The following is a 19,036-nucleotide window of genomic DNA, read 5'->3' as shown; positions in this document are numbered from 1 at the left end:
TGAGTATGCTGTCTAACCCTTCTCTAATATTCAGTATCAACTGGTCCGTTTCCACTCTGCTATCAGTGTGCCACAATACACAAATAGGTGCTTCAAGCATTTAATTACTAGTAAGTAGTTAAATGTTCCCAAGAGACACAGAGGTACCACCAAACTGTCAGCATCCTGAACTCTTAATAATTGACCTGAAATGACATCAGTGGTGAGATGCTGGAAATCAGCTCTAAAACCAGATATTTGACCTGGATATTGCTTAGAAGAAGTCCAGATTTTAAAAGATGTTAAAGGGAAAGCAATTTACAGGAAAACTTCTACAAATCAGTTTTAATCTAGTTTCAGAAAAAAAACCACAAGCCACACAGAAAAACATAAGCTGAAAGTATAACCTGGATTTTACACAGCATTACTGCTGAGAATCCCAGTAAAGCAGACACACCTTGAAAGCTGTAGAATCCTACAGCAAAGAAAGGGCATTCTTTTTGGGAAGCCACATACAAACAGAATAATGACTTCACAGGTGTTGCTTAAGAGTGGCATTCACCCAAATTATTAGTTGTATAGGAAGATCCAAGAGAGCAGTTCAGCTTGTCTTAAAAGGCAGAGATCCACCTTTGTTTCTAAAAGGATTTTGATATCCCATGTGTTTCCAGTTTGAATAATTAGCAAAACCAGAATAAGGATTTAATGAGTCTGACTTAAAATGATGGACAGCGCAAGGAAATTAAGAATTAGGCAAATTACATGTAAAAAAAAGTAATGAGAGCACAGATCTCTTCATTACAAATAACGCATTTACATCTTTCCTGTTTAAGCTCAGGAACTTTACTGGCATTAAATCCTACCACGAAAAGTATTTGAGCAGCAAGTTATTTTTTCTATAGCAAGTACCCTGCAGACTTTTTACAATGTCTACAGCAGGGTAGCACAGGTAAACACTGTGCAACACAGCATGAGAAAATGAAGGCTTACAGTTATTATTTATTCAGAGATCTTACAAGATTTCTTACCAATCTGGCAGCACTCACATTTGAAATATCTGAGGGATCCATTTCAGTTTCAGATTTATCTTTTTCTGCTTGATGCCAGTCTACAGTATCAGTGGTCACGGAGGAAGCTTCGTTTCTCTGCTGGGTTTCTGAAGTACAGTCAGTATTTGTGACAACTGGAGGCATCTCAGAAACTCCTTGTAAGGAATCTTCCTGCAGTGGTGTGCCAGTGCTCCCACTGTCTTCTGAGGTGCGTGCTGTGAACTAAAACAAGAGGCATTTGCAAGATTACCTCAATGTAACATAATGATTCTTCAAGTCACTGAAGTCAAAAGGATTTCACCAAAATATCTGGCAACCTTACAAGTGATCCAAGTTACCCCATGTATACTGCAGTTGCTTATAGCCTTGCAAAAGCTGGATCTTTCTACTGGAAATCTATGTATGAGATGTGCCTAATGCTGACTTTCTGAAAAACATGGAAAAGCTGTCCACAGTATTCTAAACCATATGGGTCACCTCCTGATTATTAACTTGCCTACTTGTGCCAACAGCTTTATGTGTTTTCATAAACGTGAAACAGCCATTACATTTAAATCCTTTTCCAATCTGGTTAATGAATAAAAGCTCTAAAGAACATTATCTTTAGAAAATGCTCTAAAGAAAAAGTTGCAGTATTTGAGCTTAGCAAACAGCTCAAAATTGAACTGACCTGTGTCCTTTCAGTAAGGGGACCTTCAGACTGATGTAAAGGATCCTTCTGTATATGCTCTGTGCTTTCGGATGCACGGCTGTCAGTGAGAGAACTCCCACACTTACTCTCTGCCAGTGGTGAAATGACATTTTCCTTGTCACTGTCACCTTTGGACTTTGGTGATTCTGCAGCTACAGGAGCTTTCGTAGCCAAAGCTGTGGATCGGGATCGAATAGGCCTTCCACGCTGAACTGTTTCCCAGCCCTCCGCATCCTTTCGATCTACAGAGAAAACAAAACATTTCATTCTAAGAGAGGGAGATTTAAAAGTATTGTAAACAAGTATTTTATTACAGTATTACACAAGTTGTGGGATAAAAATGTTCTCATTAAAAATCAATTAAAAAAAAAAAATCAATGGAATATTCTTTAGCAAAGATTTTTACTTCAAAGATTGTTACCAGTTTCACAAACACTGAGCAACTCTATTCATAGGACCAGTTCTGTTACCTCCAGAAGCTGAGCTACTCGGACACAAAACCATGTGCAAATGGCAGCATGTACTTCAGCTTTTCATGCCTATTCCACAAGATGGTGAAGCACACCAAAGCAAGCACACTCTTGTTCATCTCTGTAGCAACACCAACATTACAGGTCTTTTATGGAAGCGTAAATGTCTGCAAGTACAGATATAACTGCATATCTTAAGTGCAAAGTATTGCCCAGAACATGGCTTACTATTCTTCCAGAAATTTACTTTTCCCATTTGTTTCATTCTGATAATAAAAAATGCATTAACCAGCGTCAGCTTTCAGAAAGTAAACAGCAAAATAGTGCTATAGTGGAACTGCAAACTGAAGGAGAAAATAGAAAAGTAGTTTTCTTCAATTTACTTTGATGACTAAATAGCTGTTAAATACAACTTGCTGATCAACATTTCTGATATATAATCTTGGAATATACTTGAAAGGCCTTCTAAGTTATATTTGTCTGCCTAAAGTACCATGTCCTAAGCTTGATCAGATTTCTAGAATATCAAGGTGAACTTCCTTCTCCATAGACAGTATTTTGTGGCCAGTAATTAAGAGCAGCACATCATTTCCCAGACATCTTGAAACAACTGATTCTTTTAAGACCTGATGGTACAGCTCCCAAGTGTACATGACTGCAAGCTCACGTGTCTCTATTTGCTGAACAAAACTGTTGCAAGAAGCTCAAGAACTAACTACACATGACACTTTCCAATAAACTTTCAGTTTAAGCTATTCTGAGGACCTTTCACATAAAAAAGAAGACAATGATACGGGAGATCCTCTACTCCTCCAGGTAAAAATAATTAAAAACCCCTCAACACTAAATTGGCTGCTTTATAGAGGATAAAAGTCTGGAATGGAACAGAACTTGTATAACGGAATTCATTCTCTGGCTGGCTTTAAAGCTTTTACGGACAAAGATGGTTCTGTAGATCAGGCATAAAGATCAGAGCTCAGAAATTAAAGCTTAACATAAAGATGACATTAAAGTTAAACATGAACATGAATAGGAATAAATGAGAGTCTACTTGACTGTCAAAAAATGTCAATGTCATCTGAAACACCCAAGGGTGGTGAGAAAACTGAGTGATTTGTATATTATAACGAATTACGCATTAACAACTTAAAACAGGCTTAAAACTTGCACTTCTAGAGATCCGATCTTTAAAAGCAAAATATGAAATGGTTTCAAAAGTAGAACATGTAAGTGTTATGCTCTCTAAAATACCACCTGATTTCAGTGGGGACACATGATGGAAGAAGTGACCCATTCTTATGCATTGCCAATAACATCTCAATGCAGGTAAACACACCCAAAGGGACATGAGATAACAAAATACTTTCTTCTTCCTCTCAGAGCACATATGTTTAATTTAAAGCAAGTTACAGGACATAAAAAGGACTTGTCTTAATATTAATTTTCATGGCTAAAAATGCTCAAGTCTTTTTACATTTCCCTCCAGAGCATTTCTGGCAACTTAAGGCAAGCGTAGAGAAATTCTGGTACCCACTACAAGTGCAATACACCTTGTAAACTACAAAGCACTGCAGGGGCACAGTCAGAGGACTGCCAACAAAAATTATTTTAGGCCAAAGAAGAAACTGTTGTACCTACTGCAGTACCTTTAGTACAACATCAGCAGTAACCAGGAAACTGGAAATTAGCCTAAATCAGAACTAATGTCACTGATTTCATACTTTGCCAACCTTGGTATCTAGCATTTTACAAACATTAAGAGCCCATTTATGTACTGGGTTCTTTGAACATCTCAGCAGCCTACACCAGTGGCTGCTGTAAATCGTGAGTAACCAGTGAAGTTAACAGGACTGTCCTGAAATTAATCTGAACTGAGCAGCTTGTGCAATAGTTTTGACATAACTATGTAACTGCTCACAAAGCTGAACAGCGATAGGAGAACAGATGCAAAATGTAATCCCATATGGTACTTTATTGTTGAAACTGCTTGAAAATTCACTGTGTATATTAAAGTAAACAAAATTCCAGATCTTTGTGTGACTGACTAAAGCTGATCTCTTCAGCTGACTGAGAGCAACCAGAGAGAGCACACCTCTGCAAAAAGCCTTTTTGTGTTCATTCGTGCTCCACGTACTTGCACATGCTCCAGTATGTACCACTGATGAGAGGGGAAAGGAAATCAAAAAGATACAGATTGTATTTTTTGCTTTACCACAGACTTGCCCCATTTGATCCCTGTAAGCACAGTGGCTTTATTTTCATTCCTTCCTCTTTATGAGGAAAAAATACTGTTACCTACCGGACCAAGTGATCAGAACATGCCATTACCCTCTCAGAGACAATTTTATCTTCAACAACACCCCAGGGAACAGGGTTTTAATTCTGCAAGAATCACAAACAGATTTACTGCAGAGAGCCCCAGGCACACAGCCTGTGTAAGTCACAGCCCCGCATCACATGGGACAAGGACTGCTTAGGCCCCTTGTATATCACAGCTGCTCCTACCCCACTGACTTTCCTCATCAGTAGGACCACAAAGGTTTTGCTGTATATAGCTTACGATAAAATTTGGCCAAGAAATGTCCCTGGCACGTAATATACAGACAATGAAGAGACTATCCAGAAGGCTGCTGAACTCAACCGAAACCCTGCCCCTGCTTTACTGCAGCAGACTTGGGGATGGCGATTCCTTTTGCTTCTTAAACAAGACTGTTGCAGGATTTCACTTCTGCTTGTTCTGAAAATCAAAGTCAGCTCTTACAGAAGGCATCTTTCCTACGTTAGAAAAGATATCTTTAGTGGTATCTATTACTTAAAGATAATTTTACTAACATCTAGATAATGATATATTCGTCTTACTTATACCTTACTAATAACTGCACTAAAGTCTTCCAATATATATTACTAAAATCTACTTATTTAATCCTACCAAAACAAAAAACCAAACCTCAAACAAACAATTTTCACCTGGCTTGCCTGTTGATTCCTTGGGTTTTTAGTAGTCTAAAATGACAGAATTCATGAGAATAAAATTATTCAGAGCTCAGAAGAGCCATAATCACACCTATTATGGTAAGAATGGATTTTTTAGTAAAAGCCATACATGTTCAGTTTTTAATTTGCATTTGTTCACTGTCAGATTCAGAATTATTACTGATTCAAGACTCATCCAATTATTTTAACAGCACAGAAGAACTTGTGTTTGAAAGACTATTGTTCAGTGCATTCTTTAAATACAATCCAGGTTTTAATGAAAGCAAGCATTCAGACTGTTGGAACTATTTGGACGCAGTTTAACAGTTTGATGCCATCTGACAACTGCACAAGAAGCTACTTGTCCATTTTAATTCACTTATCAGTTTCATATTAAGCAATTTCAAGGCACTTTTTTAACAAAATGTTTGCATAGCTAATACATTTATTAGCATTAGAACATACCTAATCTAAAGCAAAGTTAATACTCAGTAGGGCACCATAGTTCCTTCCTTCCTTCACTTTTTTCCCTAAGTCTGGAATTCTTTTCATACAGCCCAATAGCGACCTCCACATGCTAAGTATCGCATGCTGGGTTTGATTACTCCCAGAGTTTTGCTAATGAATAATTCATTTGAGTACCTTGATCATTCTCTAGTTTCATCTGAAGCTCCCTGTCCCTGCTTGCTCTTGTATTACATGGAAGTGACAAGCCATCTGTTACCTAGAGGCCCTCACAGCCACCAGGGCCTTGTTCTTTCAAAGTTACTCCATGTGGAAGAACTGGCCAAGCAGCCTCACAACTGCATCAATATGCAACATCAAGAAAACAAAGCCAGGCAAGAACGTGCAAAACTCTCAAAAGTTCTATGGCAGGAGATGCATGCCCCTTCTCAAAACTTTACTTGCAAGTAATGCACTCTCAAAATCTACCTGACCCTCCCCACTCATTACTGAACTTCAGCCCCATTTATTATTTTTCCATATCTAAAGTACTATTACTGTATCTCGGAGGCACTTTGGAAACCCACGATCGCTTGAGAATCTGGAAGCCAATCTAGAAACATGAACTCGGCTAAAACAGTTAGAGGGCTGAAGACATGAAAACCAGAAGAGGAAAATAAAGAAAAACCCAGACAAAGTGTAGTGGTGCAAGAAGAGGTAAATTTACAAACTGTAACAAGAGATGGTGAGATAATAGACAAGACTTTAATTAGAGATGTTAATTGTCTGACTACTTTTAATGGCTACTGTTGCCTGTGTGTACTACTGTTTCTAAACTCTTCTCTTGCTACAAACTAGTCTGTCAGTAAGACTGAACTGGGTTTCATGTTGTAGAAAGCACTCAGGCATGAAAGACAAAATCATATTTCTATTCAACGGTAGAGTTTAATGATGGAAATGGGGTAAGATGATTTAAACTAATTTAATTGTGCATCCAGGAAAAAAAAATCTTCTGTCTCCCTGAGGACTCATTTAGTTAAACGTGGAAATCCCATCAACCATGAAACATATACAGTATCACACCACTGGTCCACTTCACAAAACCATTCTGAGACCTAGCGATAACACTGCTGGAAATCACTGGAGAACATGTGTTTTAGGGGAATCTTGCGACTGCAAGCCCCAGCTGGGCTTCAGGGTGGCCAAGAGAGCATTACAGGCTGGCAGGAGGAGTCCTCCCACTTACAATGCCTGAATGTACCTAGCAGCTTGGAGTGCATTAGCTGGGGAACAGGCACAGCGTATGATACACAAGCCTCATATCTGCTTCAATAATGCATGTGAAGAGCCTCTGTGACTGACTCCCTCTATGTAAATTCCACAGATTCTCTTGTGTCCCAATCAGCGATGTCAATTTGATTTTACCAAAGTGATTGCAGCCTCCATGCAAAGACCAGCATGCTCCTAAAGAGAATCTGGTCTGTTCAACACATTACTATTCAGCCATGAGAAAAATCACTGAAATTCTCCAGTCAGTTGAACATCAGAGATAAGGGACTGTTAAGAACAAACAAAGCCTCTAGAAGGAATGACTGTTATTTCTTCAAATGAAATGTTTCAAGTCTGAATTGTATAGTACATTTGATTTTGAAAATTACTGAACACTGACAGGCCAATATTACAGGACACTCTCTTTGAAGCTCATCAGCTGCAGGTAACGGGCAATAAAACACAGCACAGCACTGATTCTTCAGCCCTTTAAATGTCTAAAAGGATTAAGGTAAGATTTTTTGTTTTCCTTTTAGTCTCTTAGAAAAATAAGTTATCCATATGGAAAGGCAGACCAGTTTTATTCCCTGCGTAGCTAATGAAATTTTCCATACACACAGGAACCCCTAATAAAAGATTTTAACAACAGCCTGGAGCCTGTCACTTATCAATATGAGTGGTAATCAACAGACAAGGGTTTCATTATGAATAGCTTCAAAGACTGGCAAAACTTAGAAGTGGAATTACACCTTCTGTTACAGTGTTGAAAACTCAGGCAAACTGCTACTGTTCCCCAACCGGCTCACTGCAACTATATACAGCAAGATATTCCCTCAGGAAAACAGCAGCAATCAATTCCCATTCAAACAACTGTTTTCAGAGTATGGTTTTGATTGTTCTTTGCTAACCATAACAATCCACATGCTACTGAACTCGTATTAAACTGCAAGGCATTTGGACAAGGTATATATTAGTTTCAGAATATACAAGTCTGCAAACCACTATACATCTCTTCTACTACTGCTAGGTTGAATGTACAACTATCTAAAGTTAATCCATGCTCTCCCAGTAATTTTTCTTCAAAAAAAAAAAAACCCTAAATTATGTACATTCCTTTTTAATTCCTCTCAGAACAGCCAGTTCTCCATCCTGCCTGCTGCTTTTGCAGAAAGTTATCTGGGACCACACATGAAAAAAATAAATGGAAGAAATGCTTCTCTGAAGACAACCTTAGGCTTCCAGTGTGAGCAAAGAAAACTATAAAGCAAATGGTAAAGTTTTTATGTCTACAAATAAATAAATCACTTCCAGAACAAAAGACCCTGCATCAGGCATTCTCTGAGGAGAATCCTTAGAGAACCAATTTGTAAGTGAGTGTGGTAACTCTTGCCTTCAAAGAAAAAAGTATCAGCTGTTACTTCAGCACACTTCTAATAACCCTGTCTCCCTGGGCACATAAAACTATCTTGAGCTCTTTTAGAGTCCTGGGAACGTATGATTCTTTATATTGTTAAACCATCCAAATTGTAGCCAGTGAGATTGTCAGTTTGTGACCAACAACCTTCCATTTCTCGGGTGTTATGCACTGGTATTTTAACAGATCAAATCCTAGTTAGTGGAAATACGGTGGAATGTTCCCTGCACATGAAAACACAACTCGTCTCAATCATATCTACTACAATGTAAGGTTGCATTCATCTATTATCTCAATACTTTATTTAAACAGTTTATTTTGCAAAATTAGACTTACTTTTGGTTTGAAAATAGGTTATCACACCCAAAACTGACTTTACACCATGCTGCTGGCAAAAATAACATAAGCCACTTAAAGGGACTTGCCATTTTTCCGCGATGACTTCTGCGCTGGAGGTGGCACACAGGTTTGTGCTGTTGTTAGCTCAGGACTGGCAACTTTAGTTCCATGATTGGCTTTTACCTTATCAGCCCAACTTACACCAGGAGCCAGGCGGGTGGCAGAAATGGTCACTGCAGGGTTCCTAAATGAAAGTCAGAGCTCTTTTTAGTGGCTAATCAAAGAACAGTATGGCTTGTTAGAAAACTTTGTCAGGACACTCTCTCCCTAACCTTGGTGTTCAATGAGGCAACCTGAGAGCTACTTCCAAAGACTGGAACCTATTTTAAAACAAGATATAGCAATTCTTCACAAAGCCTGTCTCCTTTTCCCTTTCCAGTTTTAAAAGTAGTTCTTGAATATTAAAGCCTCAGCAAAATCCCTATAAATTCAACACATGAAAAAAGTAAAACAGAAACAATGAATCAGCAGCTGAAGTGGTGGGGGGGGGTTTATTTCTATTAGGTAACTATTTTGATAGTCCGTTACATATTCCCAGTCACAGGAAAGACAGAAAATAGTGCTGCACCAGGAGAAGAAACTCCAGGTGAGATTCCTTCTACTCAGTCACCAATGAAAATTAACAAGAAGCTAAATTCTCAGATTAAACTCTTTAAAATGTCTAATGACTAAAGAAACATTCAGCACTCTAGTGAAGGACACAGAGCTCCCACAGAAAGCATCCTCTGATAGGGAATTTTACAATCACAGAAATAAAGATGCAGTATGTACAGCCCAATGTAACAGCTCTTCTATTGCATCTTCCTGGGCCTTGCCTCATTTCATCAGTAAGCTGGATAGAATAGGTTGCAACCATTACTTTACAGGGAGTTTAACAAAGGAAGTCAAAACAAGTGCAGGTTTAATTGTAAATGCAGATCACATAAATCCATGCACATACTCTGTTCCAAGGTAAAATAAATGGATGGATCTATTTTCTATCACCTACTCAGCAAAAATTAACTGTAAATCTCGACGGACGTTCTATTAACTTCCAGAAAGGTCCAAATAACACCGACCACCTGAACTGTGAACTTCTGGATGGACAGAACTGCAGGATTTATCCCATTAATTTGCTTTTTGTAAGAAGTTGCCCTACAGCAAAAACCTGCCCAGTTTTATTAAAGTGAATGCAAGCAAACTTTTTCAGATTCGAAAATGGTAACACTGAGGAAAGACTCAATGTCCAAGAAATGTTGAATTCTCTTCCGTAACAAGAGTAACTTTATCTGCAATCATACAACTGATTTCTTTCCCAAGCTTTACAACACTGATCAAAACAGTCCACCAAACCCAGCTGCCTCATTAGCTAAAGCAAACCAAGGATAAAATAGAGATCTTGCAAGTTTCAAACAGAAGTGTGGAATACCCCACATAACCAGACTGTGCACTTAAGTACAGTGAGATGTCAATTTGTCATTAACTGCTATTTTTATCAAGTCTGTCATCAGAAAAATAAGCTATCAGGAATAAGTCCATAAATTATAAAAACATGGCTGGTTGGTTGGTTTTTAATAATCCGCCTTGATCCTATGGGATGCAGTATCACTTCATGTGAGGAAACCACCAAAAGAGGCCGAGCCCCATACTCTGATAGTTCCATACAACTGAGCAAAGAGACTATCCGAAAGTGCAGTACGGAACAATATTTCCTTTGACACACTCTCGGGTTACAGCAATTCACACTGAAAAGTTGTGATAACAAAGGTGTGTTTAATAATCAAAAATGGACTTTAATCTTTGTGATACTGATCTCTGAAATCATTTATGCCTTTGGGATCCAAAGCATTGCATGATAACAAATTCTGCATACTAAGTCTTGGAAAACACTTCTGTCATTTTAAGCTTGGTGTCTGATCACTGCATCAGTCTTCCCAATTCCTTTTAATGGAAAATAATGGACCACATTTTCTTACTCATTTTCTCTGTACGTGATTTTATCACAACCTTCTTGTTAACTCTTCTCCAAATCCTGTTCTCTTTGCATCAATACTGGTGGATGCTTCTGATTGTTCCCATTTCCAGTTTCTGCACCTTTCCTACTTTTTCTAAACTGCTTTTGGGAAGAGACGAAGATGACCAACAGTACAAGTCATTCACTATGAACTTCTACAATGATACACTACTGCCTGCTCTTATGTCCTCCATTCCTATCTTAATAATTCCTAGCATTCTGTCAAAAATTTCCATTGTGGCAAGTATCATGCATTTAAGCAGCCACCTCTCAAACGTTGTCAGGTATGTATCAATACATACATCTACAAGGAGACTGCCACTGTTGGACCAATTTTGCCACCAAACACACTGTGGTATTTTTGCAGAAATATTTTATATTCAAAATTGGAGAGAGCTCAATACTTAGAGGTACTGACCAGATGTTCTAATATTAGACCTTTGATGAGGACATCGTAGCTACTAATGAAACAGGGTAGTATGTGGTTGAGATTCCAACAAACCAGAGCGAACTAAAATACACACCCTGAGAAAGATGCAAAACGAACATGCATGCGCTCTCCAGAACTGAAATGGCACCAGACAGTGAGGGCTGCTCAAAACTGGTGTTCATGCACATCTGTGTTGAACTGCTTTCAAACATTTTCACAAGTAAAAAATACTTTATTACAGTATACAATATGTACTATGTTTTAACCAGCATCAGTTTCGCTAGTCACCAGGGTCCCGATAGTCTCACTTTACATTCACTCTTTTTGACCTGTATTTACTTTTGCGCACTCAGCTGGCCATCCGCGTTGCACACGCGGCCAGTTTTAAAATGCCAATTATACCTATTTTGACCTTTGTTTTGCAGTGGGATAAGTACTGAACAGACAACACAGAACACACCAATTGCATTTTAACTTCAGGTCTTTGGAATGACCAGTAATTAAATACGTCATGAAGTAAATATTGGTAGGATTTTCTTTTACAGGCCCTGTGATTTTCTTTCATGAATGCAAATAATTGCATATATGATTTAATAAACAGCAACCAAAATATTGATTACCATAGAAAATGTGTATTCACGACCTCTGCGTCAAATGAACCCTTATTTTAGCTTTAATAAATTCATGAACTGGTTTCATACCCAAAATTTAAACTTCTTCGTGCATTTGACGTCACGCTGATTCTGTCTGTTGATGGACTTGGAATCACATGGCGTCCTGGAGACATTTTCTTTACTTCCCAGGCTAATGAAGTAGGTCTGCAAGTTCAGGAAAGGAAAGTTTCAAACTAAAATTAGCAGTAACTATCCCTCTATCAAATACCTCCAGTACAGCAAAACCTTTAGAACTGAGCAAATATATCACCATCCACTTCTGTTATACTGCTGACGTACCACGCTTTGCCAGCAATAACATTTACTGATACATAGGTACTTGCAAAGGTTAACTGAACAGGTTAAATCACTTAAAATGTTTTTATCCAAACAGATGCAGTCCGAAGTGGAAGACAGGGAAGCAGGAATACAGCTCATTGAAGTTTTCTTATTTTCAACTCCTGCTTCTGAAGCTGACACATGAAAATGATAACTGGCAATTCAGAACAACCCCAAACTTGCAGAACCCAGTGCTGGTGAAGAGAGATTCAGAAAAGCACTTCCATGAAGTATTTTTAAACTTGTTCCAGTACTACTAGCAGGACTGTAACAACCTATAATGGACTAATAAAACCATTCTGTCATGTTTGGTCTACTTTTTGTCTCTACCCAGGAGATGAGTGCCTGAACTCACTACTCGACAAAGCAAAATGGAAGAACTAGAGTCTATCACTCCACAGGTACTATAGGTCTCATATCTTCTATAGGCACAAATTATACCAGCAAAGCCCTACTTCTCATTTACATCTCAAAGCTAAAACTTGGGCACCAAGGCACAAACAGAGCACTAGGTACAAATGTAAGGACATCATCAGTTTTACCTTTCTGATCCTGTACTTCCAAACCCTTTACCATTTCCAGCACAGTTGTTCACTGCTAACACTACCAGGGAGGATAACATCCCCTCTGTGTCCTCATACAAATTCTGTCCAAAATGAAATCTTCCTGAGACCCCAGACAAACCCAAAAATTGGTTCTATTTGCTGAATCTCTGCTACAAAATAAAGTTTACTGTGAGACAGTATTTGCATGTGGATTAAAATATAGATATCAAATTACCTGCTTTGAGCATCGGCTTTTTCTAACTTCTCCTGTAGCTGTATCCAGTCAATCAATGCTTTGAAATCCCTTACATAGTTATCAAGCATCATCAGGACTTCCTGAAAAGCAACCATTACATAAACCTGAGTATTCAAAAAACCCAATCCCTCCACCTCAATAAAGGAACTGAAAATGAAGTAGGAAGTTTACTGGTCTGTAGTGTTCTCATAAAGGATAAAACCAAAGAAACCCCCTGAAAACAAAAACGCCCCAATAGTTCAGATTTTTATGTGAACAAACATTAAAACATTTATCCTATCAAAAAACTCGCACGTTTTCCAACATCTGGGCAAGCACCAATGTCTAAGGACAAAAGAGCAAAATTAGGCAAGAAGATAATTCTGAAGCATCACAGTTTCAGAAATGCTTTTGTCCGAGTTGTTTTCTTTTAAAATACACTGGACATATTCATCAAATAAGCAAAGCTGCCTGGAAAACCTGAAAGACCTGCAGGAGACTAAACTGTCACGATTAACCTGTTTGTGATGTAAGAATACACAAGGCAACACAAAGGCAACTGCATCAGATGGAGGGAATCCTGGGATCCCTGCATTAGAAAAAAAATGGTTTTTACATCTCTGAAGTTCAGCAAAGCGTACCCTGTGCCTATGGACTTCCACGTGTGCATGATTTTCACCTGATGTCTGCTTGTGGACATACAGGTTAGTGACAGACATTCTGCTTTTGTGTGAGATTAGCAGCACTATTGTACTAATAAAGCACTTTATGATCGAAAGGACTCTAAGAGTGGTATTTTGAGAGGCAAAAAGAGAAAGATCAGAGCATTCCACTTGGTTTATAAAATCATCATGTTTGAGATAAACTTGCTGAGAAAGAAACCAAGGGAAACTGCAAAGTTTACATTCTCTTCTCTGATTAGCACACCTTAACAAGTGAAACAAGTCACTAACTTCATGTTCTTACTTATGTAGTAATAACATTTTCAGACCTTACAACTCCAATACCCAGATTATACTTCTTGATCATTACAAACCAACCGATTTTCTACCATTTTAAAAATTACTTCTCAACTATACAGGGTTGCCCAAGTATTTCTGCATTTTTACATGAATAACCACTGAAAGTTGTAGTCATGAACACAATTCATGGCTTGAAAGATTTATATGTTATCATAAAGTAACACAACTGGAAGGGATCTCAAGAGCAGTCTGGCCCATCCTGTCTTCCCTGGGTAGGATTAAACATATACTATGAGAAATGATGTGGGTGTGCTGGAGTTTCATTCAAAACAGTGCAAAATCTTGATTAAGTAGTTAGACTCTCCTAAACTGTGGGTTGGTCTCTAACAAAATGAACTGTTTTGGAAAGACATATAAAATTAACCTGACTTCAGACTGTATCAGGAAAAATTAATACACAGAATGCCAGGAGCTGAACAGTAGGAAACTAAAAGAGTTGTTTCTGATAAAAATATCCTGAACTTTCAGAAATTACTGACTGTATCAGTTTGGTCAAATGTACACGTGCAATCATTACAGAAAGGTCCAACTAGATGCAGAAGCAATAAAAAAAACAAAGGTAAACTGGGATCCTGCAGTCTTTACTCAGGCAGTACTGCCTATTGCCATTTGTTCACAGCAAAGCACAGCAATTAAACTCTTAGCTTGGTTCCCTGATCAAACTACAGTTGTCTACTGTCAATGGTAGAGAAAGGAGCGATTCTTTACCATGTAAGGAGCTAGGAAATCACTTATATTCCACATATAAACTCAAAAATAATTTACTGAATGTGGCAAAAGGCACCCTCTCAGCACATGAATGCATTTCTAAGGGAGACAGTTCAAGATCACATCAATCGCAAACAGAAGCTGGCATAACTACTCTTCCAAAGACAAGAAAAATGTGTATTGTACTCTATAAATAGACAACATGCCGAAAATAATCCACACATGAAGTTTGATTTCGATAAAAACTTACATCAGCTTCACACACAGTGTTAAAAATACAGACATAATTTTACAGTACAGGGAAATCACAAATGACAAAGTGTTGCGGTCTTGCAAACTCTTTACTACGTCAAAGGCATATCAAAGCAAATAATTATTTACTTAAAATATTTTGGGAACCATTACAAATGCAAATGTTTTGGTTCTTCTGTGTAAAATACAGATTTTAACAGCAAAACTTCAAACACTGAAAACACTCTACTACGCTGCAGGTAATGAATGCACATTTTTCTACAATCATGTCCTATTCATCTTTACATTTAATTATCCTTTTAATAGAAAAATGACCTCTAATGCATGAAAATGCTTTTTCATATAACTCAATGGATGTTTATTCATTTTGTTTAACACAAATGCAAGTCTGAAATTCAGCTTCAGTTTTCACATAAGTGTTCTTTTAACTAGTATGTCTGACAGACAAGGAACATATGCTGGTTCTTCTAAGGGAACAGTCACCAGAAAGTCAAACACAAGGGAAATCGAACAGAACAGCAGTGCCGATGCAAAAGTTGCTCTTTGTTTTGAAATACTCCATAAAAAAGCTAACAAAAACCTTTCTTACCAGGCCGTTGGTTTACAGCACCCAAATAATTGTTAAATAAAGGCTGCTACAAGAAATGAACAAGTCAAGTATTTTGCCAGGTTTTTTTTCCGTTTCACTAATAAAATTTCAGCCTTCTAATTCAATTCATGTCCATTTAGGTTAGCCCATACTAAGTTGGGCTGACTGTTACTAACAATAAGAGCACAGAAAGCAAAATTCAATTCTGAATCATTTGCTTTTCAAGTCTGCCACTGGGCTATTCCTCACCAAAAAAAAAGCAGCAATCTGACTATGAGTTATATTCCTGGAGTTTGCTGGTGCAGGATAAAAATACAGTAAATGGCTTAACCTATTTTAAGGAATGTTTAGCTACACATTATCAGAAATGATCAGAGCAGAACCATGCAGCTGTAACCCGAGTCATGTTTTATGAACAAGGGAATACAAACAAGACAAGCAGCTGGAGTGGCCCCATATTCACTGATGCACATCTTTCTCCCTAAAGCTATGAGGGCCATTTTGTCAAGCAGGATGAAGCAGAACAAAAGTGGCTCTGAAAGCGTCGTTACAGGCATCCAGATAACTACATATAGATGTACAGCTAAAATTACCAATTAGTTTACCAATTGGCTGCAACGGATTCGATTGGTTTGTAATTAATTCTAGTTACTGGCGCGTAGAGCAGGACGGTTGGCGCCATCCCTTTGTCCTCCTGACACACAATACTGGCGTGCAGGGCTCTGGGGTCCTGGACATCAATACAGCTCTCTAGCTCACCTACGGTACTGAGTGTAGCAGATATACCCTGCGGTGCTGAAGCAGTGGAAACTTGTACCACTTGAGAAGGTGCTGACAAAAGGGAACCTTTATGGGTAGACTACGGCTGCACTAGAGTCAAAACAATTTTAAATCCCATTATTTTTCAAGGTCATATCCATCCCATACAACTTTTAAAGGGCCAGCTCAAGCTAAAGAAGAAAGCAATACTGTTAAAAAACAACACTTAAAGGAAAATCAGTGACATAAACCTAAAACCACTCACAATACGGCTCCTGTTTCTTTCTCCACGCTGTTCATTTCTCTGATCAATACTCCCATACATCAAAAAGCTCTTTTTGTGCTTTTCCTTCTTTTCTCCAGCTCTCAGTCATTACTTTGGTCTGTATGTGTATCTCTTCAATGGTGTGATCATATTAATGATTTTGCAATCAGCAAGAATCTCTAACATACAGAGTAGCTACATCAAAATAATCCTTTATTCCTGAATTAGGGCAATCTTGACTTGGGTCCTAGACAGGCCTATTATAATCCCTAAGAAAAGAAGTTTAGTACGTTTGGAAATCCTGTTAACAACTGAAACATCATCTTTGCCACTTATTCTCCCATTCTCAAACAAGGAGGAGGAAAACAGGGAAGCATGGAAGAGTTTAGGATTTTAAGGATACTACAACTCAAAATAGTAGAATGCATGTCAGAGAAATTAACTCAGTCACCACACCTGCACTTTAGATTATTCCTAAGGCTAGAAATATGTGCTTTATCTTACAAACTATGCACACTTTATATTGGTTCTTTACCTATGCCACATATTTTAGAGTACGTATTTATCAAAATACACTCCATTTTCTATTGTACTGGAGCACATTTATAGCGGGCAACCTAAATTCCTTCTTGCTTTCTTCAGAATTATATTGTTAAGGTTAACTGGATGTTTCAGTTCTTTGACACCAAAACTGCTTCCAAAAACTCCTTGCAGCCTTTTTCATACAATTGAATTACAAACACTTAAAGCCAGCTCTCGGGTGAGGTTAAATAAAAATGATTGCCAAAGCAGTTCTTACATCTTTGGGAAGGGATGAGAGGAAGCAGCTTCTCTAGCCAAAGGACTCTCGTTATACCAACTTCAGTACATGGCAGATAGTATTTAAAACAAACAAACAAACAAAGACCCTAAAACAGATGCAGAGGAGAAAACCAGAATCATTTACCTGTAATGTAGAATTCTCCCTACTGGCGTGCTTTGTTAAAAAATCTCACCCTAGCTTTGCAGAAGCTACTAAAGAGCAAACTCTAGATAGTAAAGCTGCAGGCCTCTTAGATGTGTGTATGTGGATATAAATATATATATAGGATTATTCAGACTGCCTGTCCTTCACTGTTGACACATCTGCAGAAGATGACAACAATGAAAATGTAAATGTCAATTCATTTAGAGATATAAACATTCTCTGCCTAAAGATCTCCAATTCCAGCAATAGAAGACATGCATTTTTTACAAGTTTTGACTCAAACAATTTGAATATATATTCCATAAAACCCTACTGATCTGGAAGACTGTCCTGTGAGAAACACAGGAAAAGAACTGTAAACAGTCTAATACAAACATGATCCGCTCAGACTTATGGGGAAACTCATAGAATAGTTAGGGTTGGAAAGGACCTTAAGATCATCCAGTTCCAACCCCCCTGCCATGGGCAGAGACACCTCACACTAAACCATCTCACCCAAGGCTCACGTCATGATCACCCTGGATTTACAGAAGAAAATCCATTCTACCCTACAGAATGGAGTTCATTCCATGCTGAAATTCTCATTCTAACTGGAAATGTTCTAGGGGTTCAAAGAATGAAGACATCAGTACAACATACCAAGTTAATGCTGCAAATAGTTACAAAATTGATAGAAACACACTTAACAGAGGACTCTAGTGGGGAAATTGGGGAAATTACTAGCAATGAAAAGAATTTAGGTGCAAAAAGTAGAAGATGCTTTTAAATAAAATCAAAACTTCTCCTGCAAAAAAAGTAAAATGGACAGAGTTCAACTGGCTCTTATCAGCGGAAATAGGATCAAGATCCTGTCCTGATCAACTTGGCCATTATACTGAATTATTGCTGATTTCCTTTTCACTGACATTAGGAAAATCTTGGGTTTCTACCTCCAGCTCCAACACATTTAGAAATGGTTTTATTTTCCTGGCTGTCTTAAAAGCCAGTAATCAGCCTGGATGACCACAGGTCTCAGTCTGCCCACATAGACTGAATTCATTAGAATTGGCATGCCCAGAACCAAGAGCAGCCCTCACAAGACGTTCTCAGCAAGAGACTCTAATGAAATAAGTTTCCCCCTCCTTCTGGGAGGCCTTCAATCAATTCATACTCTCTCAGATATCACCCTGATCGGAAGGCCTCAACTAAAGTTGTTTCAGCTGGTTTTCACATAGTAACATCATGCAACATGACAAATATTTTAAGGGTAAGGCTTTACTTTACTCTTCAGAGTATCTTGTGCTATCTGTGAGAATCAGAGCAACAGAACTTCATTGCTGACTTTTCCATTTTGTAAGAGGAAAGAAGAATCTCAAGCAGAATGAAACTGTTTTCACTGAACTATGGTCAGGGGAGACCGATTTATGATTGCATCTGTAAGCTTTGGAAACATGAAGCGAAAATACCTGTACCAAAACTTTACAAAAGTATACTAAGTAATGCTAGGCAGAAAGACTAAAGTTTGTACAAGCATTAAGTAATGCTAAAAAGCACTTTAAAAAGAATAGAGAACTGCATTTTTACATAATAAGATTCAGCTTTGTTGAAGAGA

General features: G+C 38.1%; 1 protein-coding gene across 1 annotated transcript in view; it reads right to left on the bottom strand.

Moving 5' to 3' along the window:
* Positions 1-19,036, bottom strand: part of SCAPER (S-phase cyclin A associated protein in the ER) — a 146,934-nt gene that overhangs the window by 109,054 nt on the left and 18,844 nt on the right. Inside the window, exons 6-10 of the mRNA XM_057424140.1 lie at positions 12,884-12,984; positions 11,813-11,929; positions 8,715-8,872; positions 1,699-1,961; positions 1,008-1,250 (exon numbers count right to left, since the gene is read on the bottom strand). Of these exons, the coding sequence (XP_057280123.1) occupies positions 1,008-1,250; positions 1,699-1,961; positions 8,715-8,872; positions 11,813-11,929; positions 12,884-12,984 (882 nt within the window). The remainder of the gene's footprint in view (positions 1-1,007; positions 1,251-1,698; positions 1,962-8,714; positions 8,873-11,812; positions 11,930-12,883; positions 12,985-19,036) is intronic.

This window comes from Pezoporus wallicus, unplaced genomic scaffold (assembly GCF_028554395.1).
Source record: "Pezoporus wallicus isolate ANWC-B61680 ecotype Strahan unplaced genomic scaffold, APGP_CSIRO_Pwel_v1 contig_9449, whole genome shotgun sequence".
Taxonomy (NCBI): domain Eukaryota; kingdom Metazoa; phylum Chordata; class Aves; order Psittaciformes; family Psittacidae; genus Pezoporus; species Pezoporus wallicus.
This window is presented reverse-complemented; position numbering and strand designations above follow the sequence as displayed.